We start from the raw sequence: 21,141 nt of genomic DNA, 5'->3' as shown, positions 1-21,141 counted from the left end.
TGTGATTGTAACTGTGTTAATGTAACATTGTTAAGCCAAGTCAAGTTCATGTTTATTAAGTCAGGTTTATGTCAAGTCAAGTTTTAGTCAAGTCTATTCAAGTTCATGTTCATGTTTATGTTTATGTTTCATGTTTATAGTCAGGGTTTTTTGGGATATCACTTTTGTTAATAAATTACTCTTGGGTTCTTCATTGTAAGTGGTCAGGTATTTCTGTTACGATGCGCTGGCGCTGGCAATGACAATGGAGGATGACGATGGCCCACATTAAACATTACACTTTTCTTACTATGGCGGGAACAGAAAAACAGTCCAAAATGAATAAAATCCCATATGCGGTTTATTGTTCAACCAAAATCCCAATAAGTACCAGAAAATATAAAGATTTGGCGCATAACACAGGACTTTTCAGTATAAACAAGCTTGAAACAACACTTATTTTGAAAATACAAAATGATGAATAAACAATCAGCAAAAACAGGCTACTATCAGCACAGACTTTTGCCGATAACCAACAGTTGCAAAAGGCAACTATCGGCACCGATTAATTGGTAAAACCGATATATCGGTCTACCTCTAGTAAATCTGATTTATTTAAAGTTTAGCAGGAAGCTTTTCAAATGAAAAAAATAAATAACATTTTTTTCTAACATTTTCTGGCACAAATGAACTGAGAATGCCCCAATAATATAAAATAATGTCTTTGAAATTACCATGTAAATTATGTTATATGATTTTTCTTGTTTTTTAGACATTGGAGCCAGTGGACCAGCTCCTGCAGAGTGTGGACCCAGCCAAAGACAGAGAGTTCTGGGTTAAAGAACACAAAACAGGGGAACTGAGACCTGTGGACATGGACATCTAGAAGACACAGACACATACAGTACAGATTATATAAGAATCTACCTGCATGCCTGTCTACCTGAGTACTTCAACCTCTCAGCCAAAGCCATACAGGTATCTCCCCCTTGAAGCACTGGTTGTTTTGTGGATTTGGATAGAAACTACAAAATCAAAGCTTTCTTAATCAAAGACTTTCTTAATATCACATTAAATGGGTGATAATAAAGGACAGTAGCACAGAATGAATATTGAGTAGTGATCCCGTGCTGTGTTTTAGCAAATAATCCTGCATGTCCTTCAAATAACTTTAATATTATGACTTCCCGGTATGACATTTATATTAACATTGTCAAGAAACCATTGATAAAAATCAGAACAACTAGCCTACTGTACAGTAAAAATACGACTTGTTTATTTGCCGAAGTAGATGCCTACAAAACAAATTTCATCCAACCAATGTTTTTAGTTTTTATCTTTTTGGTGTCAAAGTGAAATCGTGTACGCACATTGACTGAACAGCTTGTTTAGTTACCTAAACGAAAACTTGGAACAAGTATTGCCATACAAAATATTCCAGAAATTTGTTTAAAAACAAGAATCCTGTGCAGAAATAACCAGCACTAAATTATGAGGGGAAAAAGCTCAAATATATTGTCATTAAATAATATTGATAAATCTGTTTTGTAATTAAAAAAACTGATAAACTGCTGGCAAATCTACAGCCTTCCTTCTGAAAGAGAGGTCTGAACAGAATGCATTAACTGATCTATTTTCATATTGTTGCAGATTTATTTAGTAGAAAAGCATGTTTCGTCTAAATTTAGTACTAGTTCTGTATGGTTAATGGAAAATAGATGTGTGAATTCAGTGGTACTGGTTAGTCCATTGATTGTGTTCATGGAAGACATGTCAACTAGCTTGGCATTCAAAAGACCAGGACTCAATAGCAAATTCATATAATTTTTCCCAGCTAAAGCCAAGAAACCCCCTTATGCAGATAGCCAGATTTATTATTTTGGCATCTATAAGTTGCGCTAAAACAACTTAATAGAGGATAACGTTTCTTAAAGGTGAAATTATATGTTTTTGACTGTAGAATCCAGGTGTCAATCAAAGGTGGATCAGACGTGAATTATGATGATTTGTGTTACAATGTACACCTTTTAGTGCCTAAAGGTAAAATTGCCTTGGAATGTTCATAATCTATTCTGTTAAGTGTTTGTATATAGATGTAAATATGCGTGTGCCGTTTTTTGTCTGTAATTGTTGTCAAGCACATCCTTATACATGCTCATCTCTTTGTCATCTTTGTGATACCATGTGTGTACCATGTTTTAACTGAATTTTAAAATGCACATTAATAGATACATAAACTTGTGACTGATAGATACCACAATTTTACATTGAATGCATGTTGTATAGGCAGCTAATTATCACATTGTTCAAACCATACTACTCTAATACTGGCAGATAATTTCCCATTTTAAAATGTATACAGTAATAATGAGAAATATGATACATGTATAGAATGCTCGTTTGAGAAAGTCAAAGCACAGACTGTCCAAAGCACATTTTGGTTAAAGAAAAATATGTGCTTTCATTCAAATTTCTCTCAGATTTGTATTATTTTACTATCAGCCGGTTATGTTCTTGACAGGGAAGACATTAGCAGTTAAAGCATAGAATTCAGGAGCAAAAACTACTTAACTTATACACTTGCTGCCTCTATTAAACTTACAATGCAAATAAATCGCTGATGGAAACATAATGGGATCTTTTGTGTTCTAATAAGATATTTGTAAAACACATTACAATGAGAAAATTCGAATTATTATACAATAATGCGAAATAAAATCTGAAATTTACAAGTACAAATGCAGTACCTTGTGACAGGTAATGCATTCACTTTATTGTTTGCTCTTTTGTAAGTTACTAACAATCATTCCCAGCTTAGTCTCATGACAAATCATAATAATTCATACAAAATGGTGAAAACTTAACATATCGTACAACTTTTAGACCAAATAATCTACAAACAAAATTTCAAATCTATACAATACAGGCATAAAAGTTTATCCAACACTTTATTATAAGAAAGGAAACGTCAGGGGCGTGGGTATCTCAGCGAGTAAAGACGCTGACTACCATCCCTGGAGTCACGAGTTTGAATCCAAGGCGTGCTGAGTGACTCCAGCCAGGTCTCTTATGCAACCAAATTGGCCCGGTTGCTAGGGAGGGTCGAGTCACATGGGGTAACCTCCTCGTGGTCACTATAATGTGGTTCGCTCTTGGTGGGGCGTGTGGTGATATGTGCGTGTATGCCGCAGAGAATAGCGTGAAGCCTCCATACGCGCTATGTCTCCGCGGTAATGCGCTCAACAAGCCAAACGATAAGATGCACGGACTGACGGTCTCAGACGCGGAGGCAACTGAAATTCGTCATCCGCCACCCGGATTGAGGTGAGTCACTACGCCACCACGAGGACTTTGAGCACATTGGGAATTGGGCATTCCAAATTGGGGAGAAAAAAAAGGAAACGTTATGTAAACAGATTGGTTACTCAGTCCATATTTATTTATGCAAAACAAATGACGGATGTATTGTATACTGATGAGCCAAAACATTATGACCACTCACAGGAGAAGCGAATAACGTTGATCATCTCCTAACAAGGCCACATGTCAAGGTCTGGGAAGATTAGATGGTAAGTGAACAGTCAGTTCTCGTAGTCAATGTGTTGAATGCAGGAGAAATGGGCATGAGTAAGCCTTGACTTTGACAAGGGCCAAATTGTTATTGCCAAACAACTGGGTCAGAGCAACTCTGAAATGGCAAGGCTTGTGGGGTGCTCCCGGTCAGCAGTGGTGAGTACCTACTGATGGAGATCCGAGGAGGGACAAACCACAAACCCGCAACAGGGTGTTTGGCGCCCAAGGCTCATCGATGTGCAAGGGCAATGAAGGCTATCCCATCTGGTCTGAACTGACAGAAGGTCTACTGTGGCACAAGTCACAGAAAATGTTAATTATGGATATGGGAGGGATGTGTCACAACACACAGTGCATCACACCCATACGCCACAGGGGGCGATGCACTGTGTATCGTGATACATTCCTCCCATAACCATAATTAAAATTTTCTGTGACTTGTGCCACAGTAGACCTTCTGTCGGTTCGGACCAGATGGGATAGCCTTCATGTGGAGGGAGTGTGATGCTCTGGGCAATGTTTCTGCTGGGAAACCCTGGGTCCGGCCATTCATGTGGACGTCAATTTGACACATGCCACCAACCTAAAAATTGTTGCAGACCAGGTATACCCCTTCATGGCAATGGTATTCCCTGATGGCAGTGGCCTCTTTCAGCAGGATAATGCGCGCTGCCACACTGCACACATTGTTCGGTAATAGTTTGAGGAACATGATGAAGAGTTCAAGGTGTTGCCCTGGCCTCCAAATTCCCCAGATCTCAAATCGGACAAATTGAAAGTCCGATCCACGACAGCTCCACCACACAACTTACAGGACTTGAAGGATGTGCTGCTAATGTCTTGGTGCCAGATACCACAGGACACCTTCAAGGGTCTTGTAGAGTCCATGCCTTGGTGGGTCGGTGCTGTTTTGGTGGCATGTGGAGGACTTACAGCATATTAGCCAGGTGGTCATATTTTTTGGCTCATCGGTGTATATCAATAACCTGTAATATACTTCCTTCCTCTTGTTCCAAACCCTGATGTTTTCTTTCATATGTGGTACACACACTTTATTTTCATTATAATCATGGTTATATTTAGGGTTTGGGAAAGGGGCTAGACTTTATCATTAGGTTTGGGTTAGGGGTTATAAAACATAATACATTGTTCATTGATTCGTTTATTTTTCTCTGTGGAAGTAAAAGTTGTACCATCTCATACTAATTCTTACAACTTGTCATGAGACCGGGTTGATCATTCCCCTTTCTCCTAACACAGGGTATGACTGGTTTACATTTGCTCAGTATAGCATGTAACAAGTTTTAATGTATTGCATTGCCCAAGCTATTCTAGATGTACATGTTGCAAAAATTTTATTGAAAATTGATGTTAATGGTGTGCATTCTGTGTATTCGGAAAACTTGTTCAGTTAAATGTCTGTGTTCTGAGCTAGATCTTTTATATATATATATATATATATATATATATATATATATATATATATATATATATATATATATAATATTGTAAATGTTGATTTATTTGCTCTCAAATTAATATGATGTTTATGTTGAATATGCCCAGGACATGACTACAATGTCTATAAAAATAATAAATAAACTCTAATTGTTATCACCAGTCAGTGAGGTTTCTTGTCCAGAACCACTGTAGACCACACCAAAAAAAAAAAAAAAAAAACATAACTGCCATAAAATTGCTTCTTTCAGGAACATTTATTGCAAAGTGGTTCTCCACACACAATACTGACTGTCCGAATGGAATGACACTTAACCTTTTATCCCCAGGTTTCTTTTGGGTCAGCAGCTGCCATGCTGCAGAGCTCCAGTCGATGTTTTGTACTGTCCTAGTGTTGAAACCAGGCCATGCATTAGCCTGAGCCAAAGATGGCTTTAAGAAAAGAAAGAGGTAAGCCCCTGTGCATCAGGCTTGTCCTCAGAGCTTTGGCTGTAAACAGCGTCAACATGATAAAGATACACTCGAGGTGAGAGCCCTTTCTAGTGCTTAAGTTTAGTAAGTCTAAACTTGTTCGGAGACTCAAGGCTCTAATCTCACTCTGAACTCAGTTAATTAAAGGCCAAGCTAAATATTCATTTTCAGTCAGCTTTGTTTTTGTGTGATAACAGCATATACAAAATTAGGTCAGTAACGTTCTCAAACAGGAGATTATGGAAACAATATTTGCATTGAATATCAACTAAAAAACACTATTATTTGGGAAAGAGGCTCTTAAAAACCATAAACAACACAAATCTGTACTCATCTAAAGCACAAGGCTGCTAAATTATTACACAGATACTTGGATAGAAACCATACAGTCATTTGTAAGTAGTACAGTATATACACTTATTCCTTAAAGACACAACAATTTTTAAATCTTCATTGATTACAAAGGGTAGTTCAGATTGATCAGTAATTACATAGTTTTTTTTAGTAGCTATATTTCATATGTATTCCTAAAATGTTCACATTATAATTCTCTACAGTTCTTGCAACGTCCTGAAAAAACACAGTACAAGAAATCTATTTGATAAAATGTATCCAGTCATTTGTTAAACAGATTGTTTCAATATCTGATGAATGCATGTTGAGACCTTAAACCACCTTAACCCTGAAGGGATCTAAAACAGGAGAGCCTCAGGACCCTGCAGATTTGTCTTACCCGACCTTCAGATCCTAAGAGGATTGAGTGTGCTAGAGTAGGTCTGTTAACATGAGCCTAATTGCTCTTATCGAAATTGGACTCTAAAAGCAATAGCAACAACATTGGCAAAGCCAACTGGAGAATTCCTTCAGGTACAATTTTACTTGCTGGTAGTCCAGAAAAGAAGTCATTTATGTGTTATAGGAACAGCTATGTTTGTCTGATTCATGGCTGTGCTGTGTTTCTGGATTGGGTGTTCAGGTGCTTCCAAAATGTGGCCTGGAAAAGCAGTCTGGGTGGTGTAGGTTGGGAGTTAAGGGAATGGAAATGTGGCTCTGAACAGTCTCATGGAAATGTGGCCATTAATGCTTCTTTTCCTTTAGTTTGTCCTGAATCTTCTTTGGCTCGTCAAACTGTATTAACCTCAAGATGTCTTTGTTTTCCATGACACCCTGAATGAATTCTCCCTCGCCAATCTTATCTGTGAAGACAATGACATATTATGAATATTTATTATTACCACATGGTGTGATTCATGTATATGTTGGGAAGTTCATCTTACCATCTTCAGTCTTTCCAAAGAAGTTCCAGATTTTGTCTGCTCGCTTTTCTGGTGTGTTCTCATCTTCTGGAAGGTTTTTCTGGTCCTCAGCTGGAATCATGTTGAATATTGACTGCATTTAGGGAGAATACTATGTATTAAAACCAATTTAAAATAAAAAATAATTACATATTATTGACAACAAATGAGGTCTGGAATGCTTAAGTGATTGAGCTTTGTATTATCAGGTGGAATAATCTATCCTGAGCTTCTTTAACCATCTGGTCACAATTGGTGAACTGTAACTGAGATATACTACAACTTGCTACTAAATACTGTACCAAGCACCAAGCACTGTAGACTCAAACAGCACATGACTGGAGAAATGGATGCAAACAAAATGTTCCACAACAACATCAGTCTAGTACTCTAGGTAGGATACTTATTCAGAAGTCAAGATTGACTTGAATGTTGAATGCATGTTATACACACCCTGACAATCTCCTGCACCTCGTTTTTACTGATGGTCCCATTGCCGTCTACATCGTACAGAGCGAACGCCCATTCGAGCTTTCGCAGGGTCTTGCCTGAAGAGGTAAGATGCAATGCGACAATGTATTCCTTAAAGTCCAAGGTGCCGTCAGCATTGGTATCAAAGCTGCGGAAGACGTGTTGTGCATAGGCAGTAGGGTCAGCATCGGGAAAGAAGCTGGCGTAGATGCCTTCAAACTGTTCTTTAGTGATGCGTCCAGTGGGACACTCTTTGAGAAAGCTGGCGTACCATGCACACAGTTCATCCTCTGTGTATTTGGTGTTCATCTTGAGATCATCCAAAATTGCTTTGGACAAAGCGCCACTCTTGGTGTTGCCCATATTCCCAAGTTGTAGATGTGTAAATGAGACAGTTGTATTCCACTTTAGTTTCTTCGTTCTTTCACCCACCCTCCTCTCTTTCACTCTGATTCTCACGCACTCTCTCTCCCTCCTTTCTTTATTTCTGTCTCTGACCAGAACAACAGGCTGGCGATGTCTCCTCTGGATTGCCCCTCTTTGGCTCCCCCTGACAACTCCTCCAAGTGCTGAATGGGATTATGTATATCTCTATTTAAATCCAGACAGGCTTTCTGAAAGATTAGTTAGTTACATCACACCACTTTTGATGAGTCCTGCATTATGTTTATTTGTTTCTTTACTACAAGGTCTTATGGTAGAAGGATGGTAAACAAAACTCTGCTCTTTGCTATTGAAATGACTTGTGTCATTGGGTGAAATGAGTAACACAGTTGCCTCCACTTAAAGAGTTGTTCTCTACATATGGGTCAGTGCACTCTACACAAGGTTTCATTTTCAATAAGACCCACCAGCTTACATGACCATCTGCTATTACTCTGGTTCAGTGGTTCCCAAAATGTTTTCCTTCAAGCACCCCTTGCTTACACATAAGCAACCCCCCCCCCCCCAATAGATAGATAGATAGATAGATAGATAGATAGATAAATAGATAGACAGACAGACAGATTTAATAATTGCTAAGGTAGTTTACTCAGCGCGATCTCTTCTCTCAACATGCTTTATGGCAAAACATGTTGATAGGAAAGCTTTACGTAAGGGTGGAGGGGCTTACAGGTCTTCTTTCTCTCTATCTCTCCCACCCCACCCCCCTATGCTGTGTGTGTGCTCACTTGAGCATGTGCGAGAGAGAGTGCTATTATCCAAGGCTGTGAGAAATTCAAAAATAATGCAAAGGTTTATTGACTTAAAAAAATAATATGGTGAGTATACTATAATTAAAGTATACTTGAGATTTTGCATATTTGCAATAGAAACAATACTTGAAAATTTCTAGCGGTTTACACATGGTATATAATTTTGGTGATTATCGACGCAGAGCCCTGCCGCTATTTGATGGTCTCATTATAAAACTGTAACATATCAACATGAAATGCAGTTTTAAGAGGTTTTACAGTTTTGCAGTGCATGTTTATGAAGTTGTAGAAATACCATGGATTTTTAAGATTAAGAAAAATAAACTCACAAGAACTTGGTGTTCTTTGGGCTGCGTTTCCCAAAAGCATTGCAAGCTTAAGTTGATCGTAGAGACCACAGACACTAAGGGTTTCTACGATCTACTTCAGCTTACGATGCATTTGGGAAATGCAACCCTGGTTAGTAGAGGGACATTTAATGAAGTTTTGCTACAGTTGCCATGGTGTCATGGTCTTTAGACAGTTTTTTAAAGGTTGGGATCAACTGCTCTAATTGGACTAGAAAGGGACTAGGTAAATTAACAAGGGACCTTGTGTTACTTGTTGCACTCAAAACATCCTTGAGTTGCATTCATAAATGAGACGACTAAAATAAAAGTAAACTAAACGTTCTTTAAATATTTTATCATTTTATATTAAGAAATATGAAAGGCACAGTGTTGTGTTTCTGCTGGTCTGTTCGGTAAGTACTATGTTGGTGCTTTCAGACTGACTGATCACATTGTGAATTCAGCAAGGAGGGCGAAAGTTTTGCTGCTGAAATCATCTGTGCTTACTGAAAATCTAAGGACTGCCCCCAGTGGTTGAAACTGTAAGTGTTTTTGAATGTATGGGGACGTTTTCGGGTGAAATGTTAACAGAATGGCACCAAAAGCAAGTTGTATTTTGAGTTTTAAATTATGTAATACAGTCGACAAGAAGACATAATTAATTAACTCTACTCCCTAACCCAAATGCCAACCCTAAACCTAACCGTTAGTGAAATACACATTTAATTTTAGAGTAAAACTGCAACCTCCAAATCACTCTAAAATGTTTTTATCTGAACAAGATTACTTCCAGGTTTCCGTGGAACCAAAACCCTTCTCCGAAGTTGCTCAATAGCTCTAGAGGGAAATGTGTTCATACTTGAATTGATGCAAAAATGTTTGATGGGGAACGGCGCTTGTCAGTAATTTGGTTAAATGGGGTTGATTTCAGGGTACGTGAACTTTTGGAAACAGTATATCCATTTCCTGTGTGATTGTGCTGTTGCAGTTAGTAACAAAAATCAAGTCAAGTCCATCAAGCCTCTTGAATTGGTAAAATATTTGCATTCATTTGTTCTCTTTGTAGCATGTAAAAATGTGATGTTTAAAAATGTTAAGGATGTCCCTTTCCTGTATTTTCAACAATCATTAGTTTATTTTGAATAGTTGTTGCATTTTTTTGCCTGTCATTATACAGTAATGCACTCATGACATGTCAGTGACCCCTAGACTTGAGTTGCTCCTGGATTACAATAGTTAAACAGACATGTGCAACAAACATTCCCAGTGATTTCATACATAGCAGACTATGCCAAGACATTACATCAAAACTAAAGGGAATTGCTTGGAAATACTGTTTGTTAGTCTACAGCTTGACATACAACATAATAGGTTTGGTCCTGAGACTTTGTAGATTTTTTTTCCCAGACTTCCATAAGAAGAGGAAGTGATTTCAGCAAAAACAGTTGGTAAGTGTGACATCCCCCACTAAAATCAACTGGCTCAAGTCAGCTAGTGGGACGTGGCTTTAAGGGTGGCCACCATGTTGACATCACATGACTGTTTGAATACTACTTTATCCCCCTGTTATCAGACACTTTTGGTTGCAGAATAAATGTATCATAGGCACCATTTGTGTGGGATAGGTGATGCCTGCAAATAATGTATTTCGACAATGTCACATAGATAACTATTATTTATTTATTTTCATATTTGTACTGTTGATTGTTATGTTGTTCTTCTATACCCTACTATGCACCTTTAACTGAGACTGCATTCATTTTCAGGACTATTTAGGATTCACCATAAAATACAATAAATAAACATTTATTTTGACTGTCTTTCAGATGAAAATTGATAATAATGGAATAATCATTTTTGATAGACATGGAAACAGCCCTTTTACCTGCATTTATGTAAATTGGTGCAGTTATTTTTATTTATTACTATTATTATTTATTGTTGGAGTTGTTTTGTTGGGTGGGTTTGGTTCGGTTGGTGAACAGCCTGAGCTACAGGCATCACTGACCTCATTAACACACATTGCCTATTTTAGTTGGCTGGGTGTCATGGAGGTCAGAGCTCCTCTGCTAACTAGCTTACGACTGAAGACAGATCTGCCAGCCAAAAAAAGGGAAACTGATCTTAGATAATGTGTCTGGTGTGTTTTGAATGTTTACCTTTTAGTTGTGAATTAGTTTTATTATTTTTTACAGAATAAAGCTGAATCAGTCTCTTTCATTCTTTCTTTCTTAATTTCTTTCTTTCCTCTTTTATTTTTTAAGCATTATGTTTATCTTCTCTGTTTTAATAAAATAAAAAAATAAAAAATGTAAAGTGTGTGATTTAATATTTACAGAAAAAAATTACAAATAAGTTTAAAAATAAATGAGAAATATTTAAATCTTACATGAGAAATAAATAATGTTAAATAATATTATTAATAATAATAATAATAATAATAATAATAATTAAAAAAAAACCCACATTAACCTATCTGCCATGTTTGTCACTCTGGTGGAACGAGCATGCTCAGGGATATTTCATCATATTATGTCAGAGGCAGATCTAATACTAACCTTCTTAATACATCTTAACTGTTTAAACTGCCATGGCGTCAATGAGTTGGGGAACTGGGCTTATGTCTGACGCCAGGCACATCCCTATGATTGTTGCACTGGAGAAATCCAGGCCTGTACTGGTCAAATCTAGGCCACCTAGTTTCAGCTAATAAACAATATTAGCAATCTTTAGCAAAGGGTCAATAAGCCAGCCTCCACCCACCCCACGTGCTACTAAAAGAGTCTACAGTAGGTTTGATGAGAGATTAGTTTTTAAATTATTTGTGCATGATATTTATTATTTTATTTTTTTTACTCTTCTTATGAGTACTCTGAGTTCAACTGTTGCCACCAAACTGACCTAAAATCTGGCTTATGTAATCATTTGAATTCAGTCCTTTAACAGGATTGTCAATTATTGTCATTTTGGTTCCAAAATAAAAAAGAAATATTTAATGTTTCACAGACAATACTTTATTTGTCATTTTACATGGGAAAAAGCTTGAAACATTTGTCCCACGTGTAGCCAAACACAAAAGCAATTAACTTTGGCATGGGAGGATGGTAAGGATTACATAAAGCAGTTTTATGGTTTAGCATCTCTTTTTCCTGGTAGTTACAGCAAAGTTTCAATCAAGTGGGCAGCGTGGTCATGTGCTTTCAATCTCTGTTCATGCAATGTAACATTCAACTCCTGTGGACAGACACTGGAGGATTAATTCTGAAAGAACTGCATAAAAAGTGCCACGTACAGTATTTATTAAACTTAAATTAGACATCACAAACTTGTGCAAGTACACTTGAAACTTAAAACCTTTGACTTAGTTTTAATCATGTTCATTGTTCTACTTTGTTATACATTTATAAACATTAATTGTATAAATACAATTAATGAATATGCTTTGCATATACAAAAAATATGCTTTGCATATTTTGCCATTTTTATGCCATAAACATTTCATGAGAGTTTCATTTCAAGTAAAATTTAAAATGGTTGCAGAAATGCATGAAAATTAAACTTGTAAAAAATGCTTGGCACTTGGCAAGAATAACGTTCTTGAGTGTATGGCATTGAGTGTAGTTTATACAAATAGGACATGTAGGTCCTAAAAGGTTAGTGTCCTCATCAAATGTATGATGCTCACTTGGTAAGCAGGACAATCACACATAATCCTCATATCATCTAAAACAGAAAAGTGTGCTTGCTGGATATGTGTATTGTATGACAGATTGCCCACAATGTTTACAAATGTACAATTTATTTTAGAATTCTTAATTATATATACAATATATGTATATATTAATCCTCTGTGTAGTTTCCTCTGTTTATGACAATGGTAGTGCAATTGCAAAAAAATCATTTATTGACTCCTATTGTAACTTGGGCTTTTTATGTTGTGGCACCACCTGGAAACTAAAGGTATTCATGTGGATTATTTATTATATAACTGTAGCTCATACAGGAAATTGGACTAAATGATGCGGCCCTGCTGAATATGTGTATCATTCAGTCATTATCAGACAGCCCTCATGGAAAAAGATTGTTTTTTTCAAATGCAGTTGTGGCAAGCAGAGCATGACCAAGTGGTAAGGATGGACGGCTGGGGAAGAATCAGTGCAATCAGACGGAAGAGAGATAAAGAGGTGCCGGAGCCACAGTTCGAGAGAGAGACGCACAAAGCTGTGTGTGTGTGTGTGTGTGTGTGTGTCTATGTTGGTTGGGTGCTGAAAAGCACACCGTTATGTGTGACACTGAAAAGTGTGTGTGTTAAAAACATCTTATGTTTGGATGTTTACCCGGCTCCCACTTCCTCCTTCGTTGGAAAGGCAGAGGCACAGTATGCCACAGCGGTAAATTGATTGTTTTACAAACCTAAACCATTGCTTTTCAAATGGTTATTGAGAAATACCCCAAAATAAGCAAAATTATTTAAATAATATGGCGGAATAATAAGATTGACGATTTTGGTTTTTAAACTCTTTCACTGGTTTTATGCTTTCAAGATTTTCCCTGAAAAAATTACTTACATTTTGTGTTGTTTCTCACCTAAAGCTATCATATTCCTTCAGACATGAGGGTGAATAAATGACAGACTTGGCATTTTTGAGTGAACTATTCCTTTAATGTAGACTGTCATTTTTTATTTTTATCTTGTACAGTTTTGTTCATATTTTTTGAGGATGAGAGGATAAGGCAACTTTTCTATGTTGGCATCTAACTATTTTGGCTGGCTTCTTCCAAGTTACACATTAATTTGAGCCGAAATATTATAAAGTTAATTGGACACCCAGCCTTTGGTGTCAACAACAAAGCAACATTTATTTGAAGCATGTTCTCCTTTTCTCCCCCATGTTGATTATCCTGTTTATATTGCTGTCCTAAGCATGATTATACAATTAGTGTATTTTATTTTATTTTATCATTTTCAGTTAGTATTGATTTTTACCTGCTGGCCAATCAGAACAGACCTGCCACCCATTTTTTGGATCACAAACCACCAGTTGAGAACCACTGATCAAAACACAGCAATCGAATATTTCAGGAGACCCTTGGTGCTAGGTAACAAGTAGGAATTTCATAAAATATTGATAAATCATTTATTGATCGGCACTTTATTTTCTTGATACGTTTTTGAGGCATTAGCCGGCATTTAAATTAGAAGCCTAATTTGTGTGCTTTTCCAATTTTCTGTTTAATGATGTCTGGTGTAATAGCTTTGGGAAATCACAAGAGGGTGATATAACATTTACTGTACTGTACTAAAGGGATAGTTCTCCCAAAAAAATGACAACATTTTACAAATTAAACAACTAGAAAAAAATTTGAAAACTACAAATTCTCCTCCCTGCCCAGTAGGTGGTGATATGCACACATAATGCGATTCGGCATAAACAAAAGAAGAATGCGAATGTGGAGATTAATAGTAAAAAATAACTTAAATATTGATCTGTTTCTCACCCACACCTATCATATCACTTCTGAAGATATGGATTTAACCGTTTGAGTCTTATAGATTACTTTTATGCTGTCTTTAAATGAGAAGGCAGAGGGCAGTTCCACTGCATGAAAAGAGTGAAATCTGGAAATATCTGGGCACGGTATACTCCAGTGTAATTTCAGGTTTGCTGAATTTATGTGCAACAAAACAGCTCTAAGTAATATGTAAAAGCATATTTCCAAAAAAAAAAAAAAAACACACACAGATTCCTCTCATATGCAGACGTATACACTCCCCCAGACATACGGGTATAAAAGGAGCTGGCTCGCAACCACTCATTTGATTTTTTCTTCGGAGCCAAGCGGTTGTACTATCAGTGAGCTGAATACTACTGCTGTTCCATTCACCTCTTAAGAAGCGTATGCTGTTGGATATACGGCGCATTTCCAGCGGCTTTCTCTCCTTCTGCATGACGAGTGCAGATTTCGCCCCTGGGCGCTTCGACAGCGCTAAAAGAGTGTATATTCCTGCTAAAGAGTATATTTTCTCTATTGGAGCACACACATTGACGTTGAACGTCTTTTTAAAAACGCGTCTTTATAAAGATGTCTTTCCATCTTTGTGTGATTCCTGGATGCTGTCGCTATCTCTCCGCTTCCGACCGCCACGGGCGCTGCCTCACGTGTCTGGGCAGCGATCACACTGAGGCAGCGTTCGTGGATGGTTCATGTTCTCATTGCGAGAATATGACGATGGCAACGTTGCAGTCGCAGCTTTCCTTCTTCCAGGAGAAAGCCACTCTAGCCAACCCCCGCACCGCGCATTTTACCTCCGGGTACGAGGCCGGCCCGGCTGGCGCTGGAGGTGGTTTGGGCGCGGCTCCACCAGGTAAATCCCCGCGGAACTCCCATTCCCCAGCACGCTCGTTTGCCCCTGGCGAGTTCCAAGAGGAAACCAGCTCGCCCCAGGGCCAGCTTAGTGTCCCTTTCGGAGCTCCGGAGTGGGATGAGTGCTTGATCGCTGCATCGGAGAGCGTACTGGCGATGTCAGATGGTGAGGACTCGACTGCCAGTCTGAGGCTGATGGCGAGATGACCGCCATGCTTGCCCGGGCTGCTGCCTGTGTCGGGTTGGAGTGGAACTTTCCACCCTCCCCTGAGCCCTCGCGGCTAGATGATTGGTTCCTGGGTTCGGGGTGCCGCTCACAGCCACGCCCCAACCCCCCCCCCGGTCCCTTTCTTCCCGGAATTGCACGATGAGCTAACGAGGTCGTGGAGGGCACCTTTTTCTGCCTGAAACCGACCTCCCAGCTCGTCTGCTCTCACTACCCTCGATGGTGGGACGGCCAACGGGTATACGGAGGTCCCTCAGGTGGATAAAGCAGTTGTGGTGCACCTGTGCCCGCAAACCACAGCCACCTGGTGGGATCGCCTGGCACTCCATTCCAAGGTCTGTAGGATGACGTCGTCTCTGACGGCCAAAGCCTACAGTGCCACTGGTCAGGCTGCCTCTGCCCTGCATGCCATGGCCCTCTTGCAAGTACACCAGGCCAAGGCACTGATCCCGTTGTGATGCAGGAGCTGCACTCGGCAACCAACCTCGCCCTCGGGGCGACGAAGGTCATGGCGCGAGCACTTGGGCAGGCGATGTCCACCCTCGTGGTCCAGGAATGCCACCTGTGGCTAAATCTGGTCGAGATGAGGGATGTGGACAAGGTTCGCTTTCCCAACGCCCCATCTCCCAGATCGGCCTTTTCGGTGACACCATCGAGGACTTCACCTAGCAGTTCTCGTTGGTGAGGAAGCAGACGGAGGCTATACAACATATCTTGACCCGGTGCGGCGAAAGCCCAGGAGGCTCCACCTCAGCCCGAGCCCAGTTCTCAGCCCCAGCATAGAGCCCCCCACAGGAAGCTGACGCCCCCCGCCTCACGGGCCGGCACGAGGACCCAGAAGGCTCCTAAGCGCCCTGAGACGCTTAGGGCTGGATGACCCAGGGAGCGAGATGTCTGCTGCAAACCCGGAGCTGATATCCAGACCACTCCATCCCCCGGTGGAGGGCCGGGAGGTAAATCCTTGGTTTCCTTTTCTTTTGTTCACCGCACCCCAAACGGGTTGCGGTACCACATTCTCAAAAGAGCAGTTTCCTCACTCCCTGGGTCACATAGCCAGTGTTTACGACTGCCGTTATCACGGCAACCAGGCACTGAGCACCTGCGACTTAGATGCTGTGAATGCAGACCCCCACCCTCGCGCGTCCGGTCACACCACACTCACACCCACGGCCAGGTGGTTGTGATGGACTACGAGGATGGTCAAAAAGTCCCTCCTCCCCGTCGCCGACCCCCCCGATGCCAGGTACATGGAGCAAGATAAGTGCTTCGTGGGTCCCCTCAGCACAGCCATGAGTTCAAAACGAAGCGAGGCTCCTCGACATGGCATCCCCTGCTCCCTCCCGCCGCGAGGCCCCACCCACAGATACGTTAAATGTGATCGTCTCCTTAGGGCCCCTCGCCCGGAGCTTGGACGCATGGCAAGCGCTTTCCAACCCATCGTGGTGGTTAGACAGGACCATCCGACTCGGCTATGTGATTCAGTTTGCCAGGCGCCCACCCCGGTTTAGCGGTGTCCGCTTCACTTTGGTGAGAGGCGAGAACGCCGCCACCTTGCGTACGGAGATCGCGACCCTTCTGCGCAAGGGCACGATAGAGCCTGTCCCTCCAGCTGAGATGAAGAAAGGGTTTTACAGCCCTTACTTCATCGTATCGAAGAAAGGCGGTGGGTTGCGGCCAATCTTGGACCTGCGAGTTCTGAACTGGGCTTTGCACAGACTCCCGTTCAAGATGCTGACGCCAAAGCACATTTTGGCATGTGTCCGGCATCAAGATTGGTTCACGGCGGTAGACCTGAAGGACGCGTAATTTCATGTCTCGGTTCTACCTCGACACAGACCCTTCCTACGGTTTGCTTTCGATGGCCGAGCGTATCAGTACAAGGTCCTCCCCTTCGGCCTGTCCCTGTCCCCTCGTGTCTTCACTAAGGTCACAGAGGCAGCTCTTTCCTCATTAAGGGAAGTGGGTGTCCGCATACTCAACTACCTCAACGACTGGCTGATTCTAACTCACTCTCAAGAGTTGCTGTGTGCACACAGGGACCTCATGCTCAGGCACCTCAGCCGGCTAGGGCTTCAGGTCAACTGGGAAAAGAGCAAGCTCTCCCCGGTTCAGAGCATCTCTTTTCTCGGCATGGAGTTATACTCAGTCTCGATGATAGCGCGCCTCAAGAGCAAGCGCATGCGGTCAGTGCTGAACTGCCTGAAGTCATTCAAGCAGAGAACAGCGGTTCCACTGAAACACTTTCAGAGTCTCCTGGGGCATATGGCATCCTCGGCGCTGGTTACGCCACTAGGGTTGATGCATATGAGACCGCTTCAGCACTGGCTTCAGACTCGAGTCCCGAGATGGGCATGGCGCCACGGCACACATCGCGTGGCCATCACGTCGATCTGCCACCATTTGTTCAGCCCATGAACAGACCTTGCATTTCTATGGGCAGGAGTTCCCCTAAAGCAAGTGTCCAGATGCGTCATCATTACAACAGATGCCTCCAAGCGCCTAGGGTGCCGTGTGCAACGGGCACACAGCCACTGGCTCCTGGACAGGACCGCGACTGTGTTGGCACATCAACTGCCTCAAGTTGGTGGTAGTATTGCTCGCCCTGTGGGGGCTTTTGCCGTTGATCCGGGGAAAGCATGTGTTGGTCCGGATGGAAAACACAGCAACAGTAGCGTATATAAATTGCCAAGCCGGCTTATGCTCGTGTCGCATGTCGCAACTCACCCGCCATCTCCTCCTATGCAGTCAGCGGTGACTGAGGTTGCCGCGGGCCACTCACATCCCGGGCAACCTCAACACCACAGCGTTGTGATGCTCAGGGGAGAGTGGAGACTCCACTCCACCCAAATCACCCTCCAGCTGATTTGGTGTCAGTTCAGCAAAGCACAGGTAGACCTATTTGCCTCCTGAGAAACCTCCCACTGCTCGCTCTGGTATTCTCTGAATGGCCCCGGGTGCTGTGCAAATATGCGTTCCCCCCAGTGAGCCTACTTGCACAGACCCAGTGCAAGGTCAGGGAAGACGAGGAGCAGGTCACCCTCGTGGCCCCGTATTGGCCCACCCAGTCTTGGTTCTCAGACCTCACGCTCCTCATGACAGCCCCTCCCTGGCAAATTCCCCTGAGGAAAGACCTTCTTTCTCAGGGATGGGGCACCATCTGGCACCCGTGCCCAGACCTCTGGAACCTACACATCTGGCCCTTGGATGTGATGTGGAAGACCTTAATGACCTACCACCAGCAGTGGTAGACACGATCACTCAGGCCAGAGCTCCCTCCACGAGGCAGCTTTATACCCTGAAGTGGCGTCGGTTCATGAATTGGTGTTCTTCCCGAGCTGAAGACCCTCAGAGATGCGCAGTCGGGTCAATGCTTTCCTTCCTGTAGGAGAGGCTGGAGGAACAGCTGTCCCCCTCCACCTTGAAGGTGTATGTGGCCGCCATAGCGGCACACCACGATACAGTGGATGGTAAGTCCTTAGGGAAGCACGAACTGATCATCAGGTAAGTTCGGGAATACGAACAGCTGGCTGGGTGTATCACTTGCATATAGCACCTTCCCCTCCAAAGAGGTGAAGATGTGTGCTTCATTTCCCATGCAATTTCACGAACCCGTGAACCCTGGATGTCCTTCCTCCCTAGCCCTGTGGCTCGCGAATTCAGTGGAGGAATTCACAGCCAGAACCAGTACGTGTGCTAATATGCCCTTACTGAGGTAGGTGATCCACAGGTGCCGGTTACTCCGGTAACTCCCTGTGATGTATTTTCCGCAGTACGGTCCCCCTGTCGGCAGACCTGCGTCTCCCTTCGACAGAGCCCTCTCTGTCCTGGTTGCCATGTTTGTAGAGCTCCTCCCCTTTCAGGCAGGAACTACCACCGCGCCTCTTCCATGTGAGGCTCTGAGCCCACATGACGTGCTTGCCACATGTTACCTCCCCTCCGGGCAGGATGTGGTCTCCGTGGGGTCTTTTCACACAGAAAGAATAGGATAGGAAAAGAACACATTCCCCGGTGCATATATTGAGCATTAAAATGGCCCCAGCCGAATAACTGAATACTCCGTGGAGAGAAAACATAGAGAGAAAAGACCGTGGCTGGCATGGCCTGCTTCCATACTAGATATGTCTCTTCCCCCCCCCAGGGATGTGGGAACTATAAATTTTTTTGGGGCGTTGGGGGAGGCTACATGCAGACCGGTGCACCTGCTACTACGCATGCAGCAGCTTACTTGCACCTCCACCGGCAGTTCACGTAACACGGTTCAGTACACAATGTTGAGTGATTGACAGAAGGGGAAAGTCTCGGTTACTGTCGTAACCTCCGTTCCCTGATGGAGGGAACGAGACGTTGTTTCCCCCCTGCCACAACGCTGTACTATCCACTGAAATGGCCGGGACCCTGTCGCGGCTCCTCAGCATAAAACCTGAATGAGTGGTTGTGAGCCAGCTCCTTTTATACCCATACGTCCAGGGGAGTGGCATGCACATTCCACTCACCAATTCTCATTGGCCTTTTCACAAAGATCTGAGGTGTTCGGGGCTTTCAAGAGCGACCCCTAATGTCACTACATCGACACAACGTCTCGTTCCCTCCATCAGGGAAGGGAGGTTACGACAGTAACCAAGATGTTCTTAGAGCAGGCTATAGCAAACAGCCTTTTTGTAGAGAAAAACAGTCTAGACACCCTGTCAGTATAAATGTGTTCACAAAGTAGTCTACACTTAATATTATTTGTAATATTTGTCTGTGTATGATTTGATGGCATTGTCTCTCCCAAAATACTATTTTATTTTTCTGTCCACATTGTTTCACAGAAATTAAGACTATATGTATAAAGCTGCTTAGAGTAACATTTTAGTCTTCATTGTGTCAAAATTATAATAATTATTTTATTTTGCTCTTATTTCTAGACTTAAGAATAAGTGTGATTAACAGAGGTTCATAAGTCTTATGACTTGGTCTCTAATTTAGGTCTTATAAATTGTTTATGAGTACTAGAGATGTATCTTAGCCTAGTTAATAACAGTACGATGATAGAGTTCTGCCAACACAATAACATAATTGTTTAATTGCATAACATTTTCTTCATTTCATCAATACACTTAAATGTTGGAAACTTTTAAAATGTTTGAAACTGTTTAAATTTGGACAAAAAGTAATTTAATAGCCTATAATATGTTCACATTGTGACAATATCCCCAATAGCAGTCAACGCTCAACAAAATGTAAATATGTATTACAACCTGTGTATCTTTTTCCAGGACAATAACTTGGAGGTTATAGTCCGTGCCTATGCAGTACTTTTTTTTTTTTTTTTTAAACCTACACTGAGAAATATTTATTAGAGTAAACAGTGTGACAACCAGCCCCTGTCTCACCTCTGTCTGATTATTCATGATCACCAACTGTTGAGGAGTTGTTTCATACAGAGGCTCCAGACTGTAAGCATGTACCTGCACAATTCTAGGAGGAATTTTCATTAAAATAATCCACTAATCAGTTAAGACTGATGATTTATAATGTGTTAAATTGTATTAAATGCCAGTACAATATTAAACTTCATCTGATTTTAACTGCATTATAATCACTCACATAATGTTAAATAATGACAATCTTTTGTGGGTTCTGTAGATCCAATCCGATATATTGTTTGTCATGATTGTGGGCAAATAAGCTCTGAAACCAAAAATGCTTTCAAAACTTTTTTTAATTTCAATTTACAGGAAGCTGCAAGACTTCTTTAAAATTCAGAGAACAATCCTCACAAATATGATCCACAA

At 41.5% G+C, this 21,141-nt stretch overlaps 2 protein-coding genes across 7 annotated transcripts in view; one reads left to right on the top strand and one right to left on the bottom strand.

The window, feature by feature from the left end:
* The window catches only part of gas7a (growth arrest-specific 7a), an 83,752-nt gene extending 79,910 nt beyond the window's left edge, over window positions 1–3,842 (top strand). For all 6 annotated transcript variants that reach the window (XM_051716826.1, XM_051716825.1, XM_051716828.1 and 3 more), the window contains one exon: window positions 752–3,842. In XM_051716826.1, the coding sequence (XP_051572786.1) occupies window positions 752–865 (114 nt within the window). In that variant the 3' untranslated portion in view covers window positions 866–3,842. The remainder of the gene's footprint in view (window positions 1–751) is intronic.
* Window positions 3,843–5,003: 1,161 nt separating this feature from the next.
* Window positions 5,004–8,035, bottom strand: LOC127452277 (recoverin-like). Its single transcript, XM_051717622.1, has 3 exons — window positions 7,230–8,035; window positions 6,759–6,870; window positions 5,004–6,677 (listed from the first exon to the last, which is right to left on the bottom strand). Exons 1-3 carry the CDS (start codon window positions 7,608–7,610, stop codon window positions 6,559–6,561), a joined length of 612 nt encoding a protein of 203 aa, XP_051573582.1. The 5' UTR covers window positions 7,611–8,035; the 3' UTR covers window positions 5,004–6,558.
* Window positions 8,036–21,141: the final 13,106 nt, after the last annotated feature.

The sequence above is a fragment of the Myxocyprinus asiaticus genome, chromosome 14, assembly GCF_019703515.2.
Source record: "Myxocyprinus asiaticus isolate MX2 ecotype Aquarium Trade chromosome 14, UBuf_Myxa_2, whole genome shotgun sequence".
In the NCBI taxonomy this organism is placed as follows: Eukaryota; Metazoa; Chordata; class Actinopteri; order Cypriniformes; family Catostomidae; genus Myxocyprinus; species Myxocyprinus asiaticus.
This window is presented reverse-complemented; position numbering and strand designations above follow the sequence as displayed.

Excerpts from the sequence above, each read along its gene's own strand:
- LOC127452277 (XM_051717622.1), bottom strand. The coding sequence starts at position 7,610 with ATGGGCAACACCAAGAGTGGCGCTTTGTCCAAAGCAATTTTGGATGAT. Across the intron at positions 6,871-7,229 it reads AGGTGCAGGAGATTGTCAGG|TCAATATTCAACATGATTCC; the intron begins GTGTGTATAACA and ends CCCTAAATGCAG. Across the intron at positions 6,678-6,758 it reads CTTTGGAAAGACTGAAGATG|ATAAGATTGGCGAGGGAGAA; the intron begins GTAAGATGAACT and ends TTGTCTTCACAG.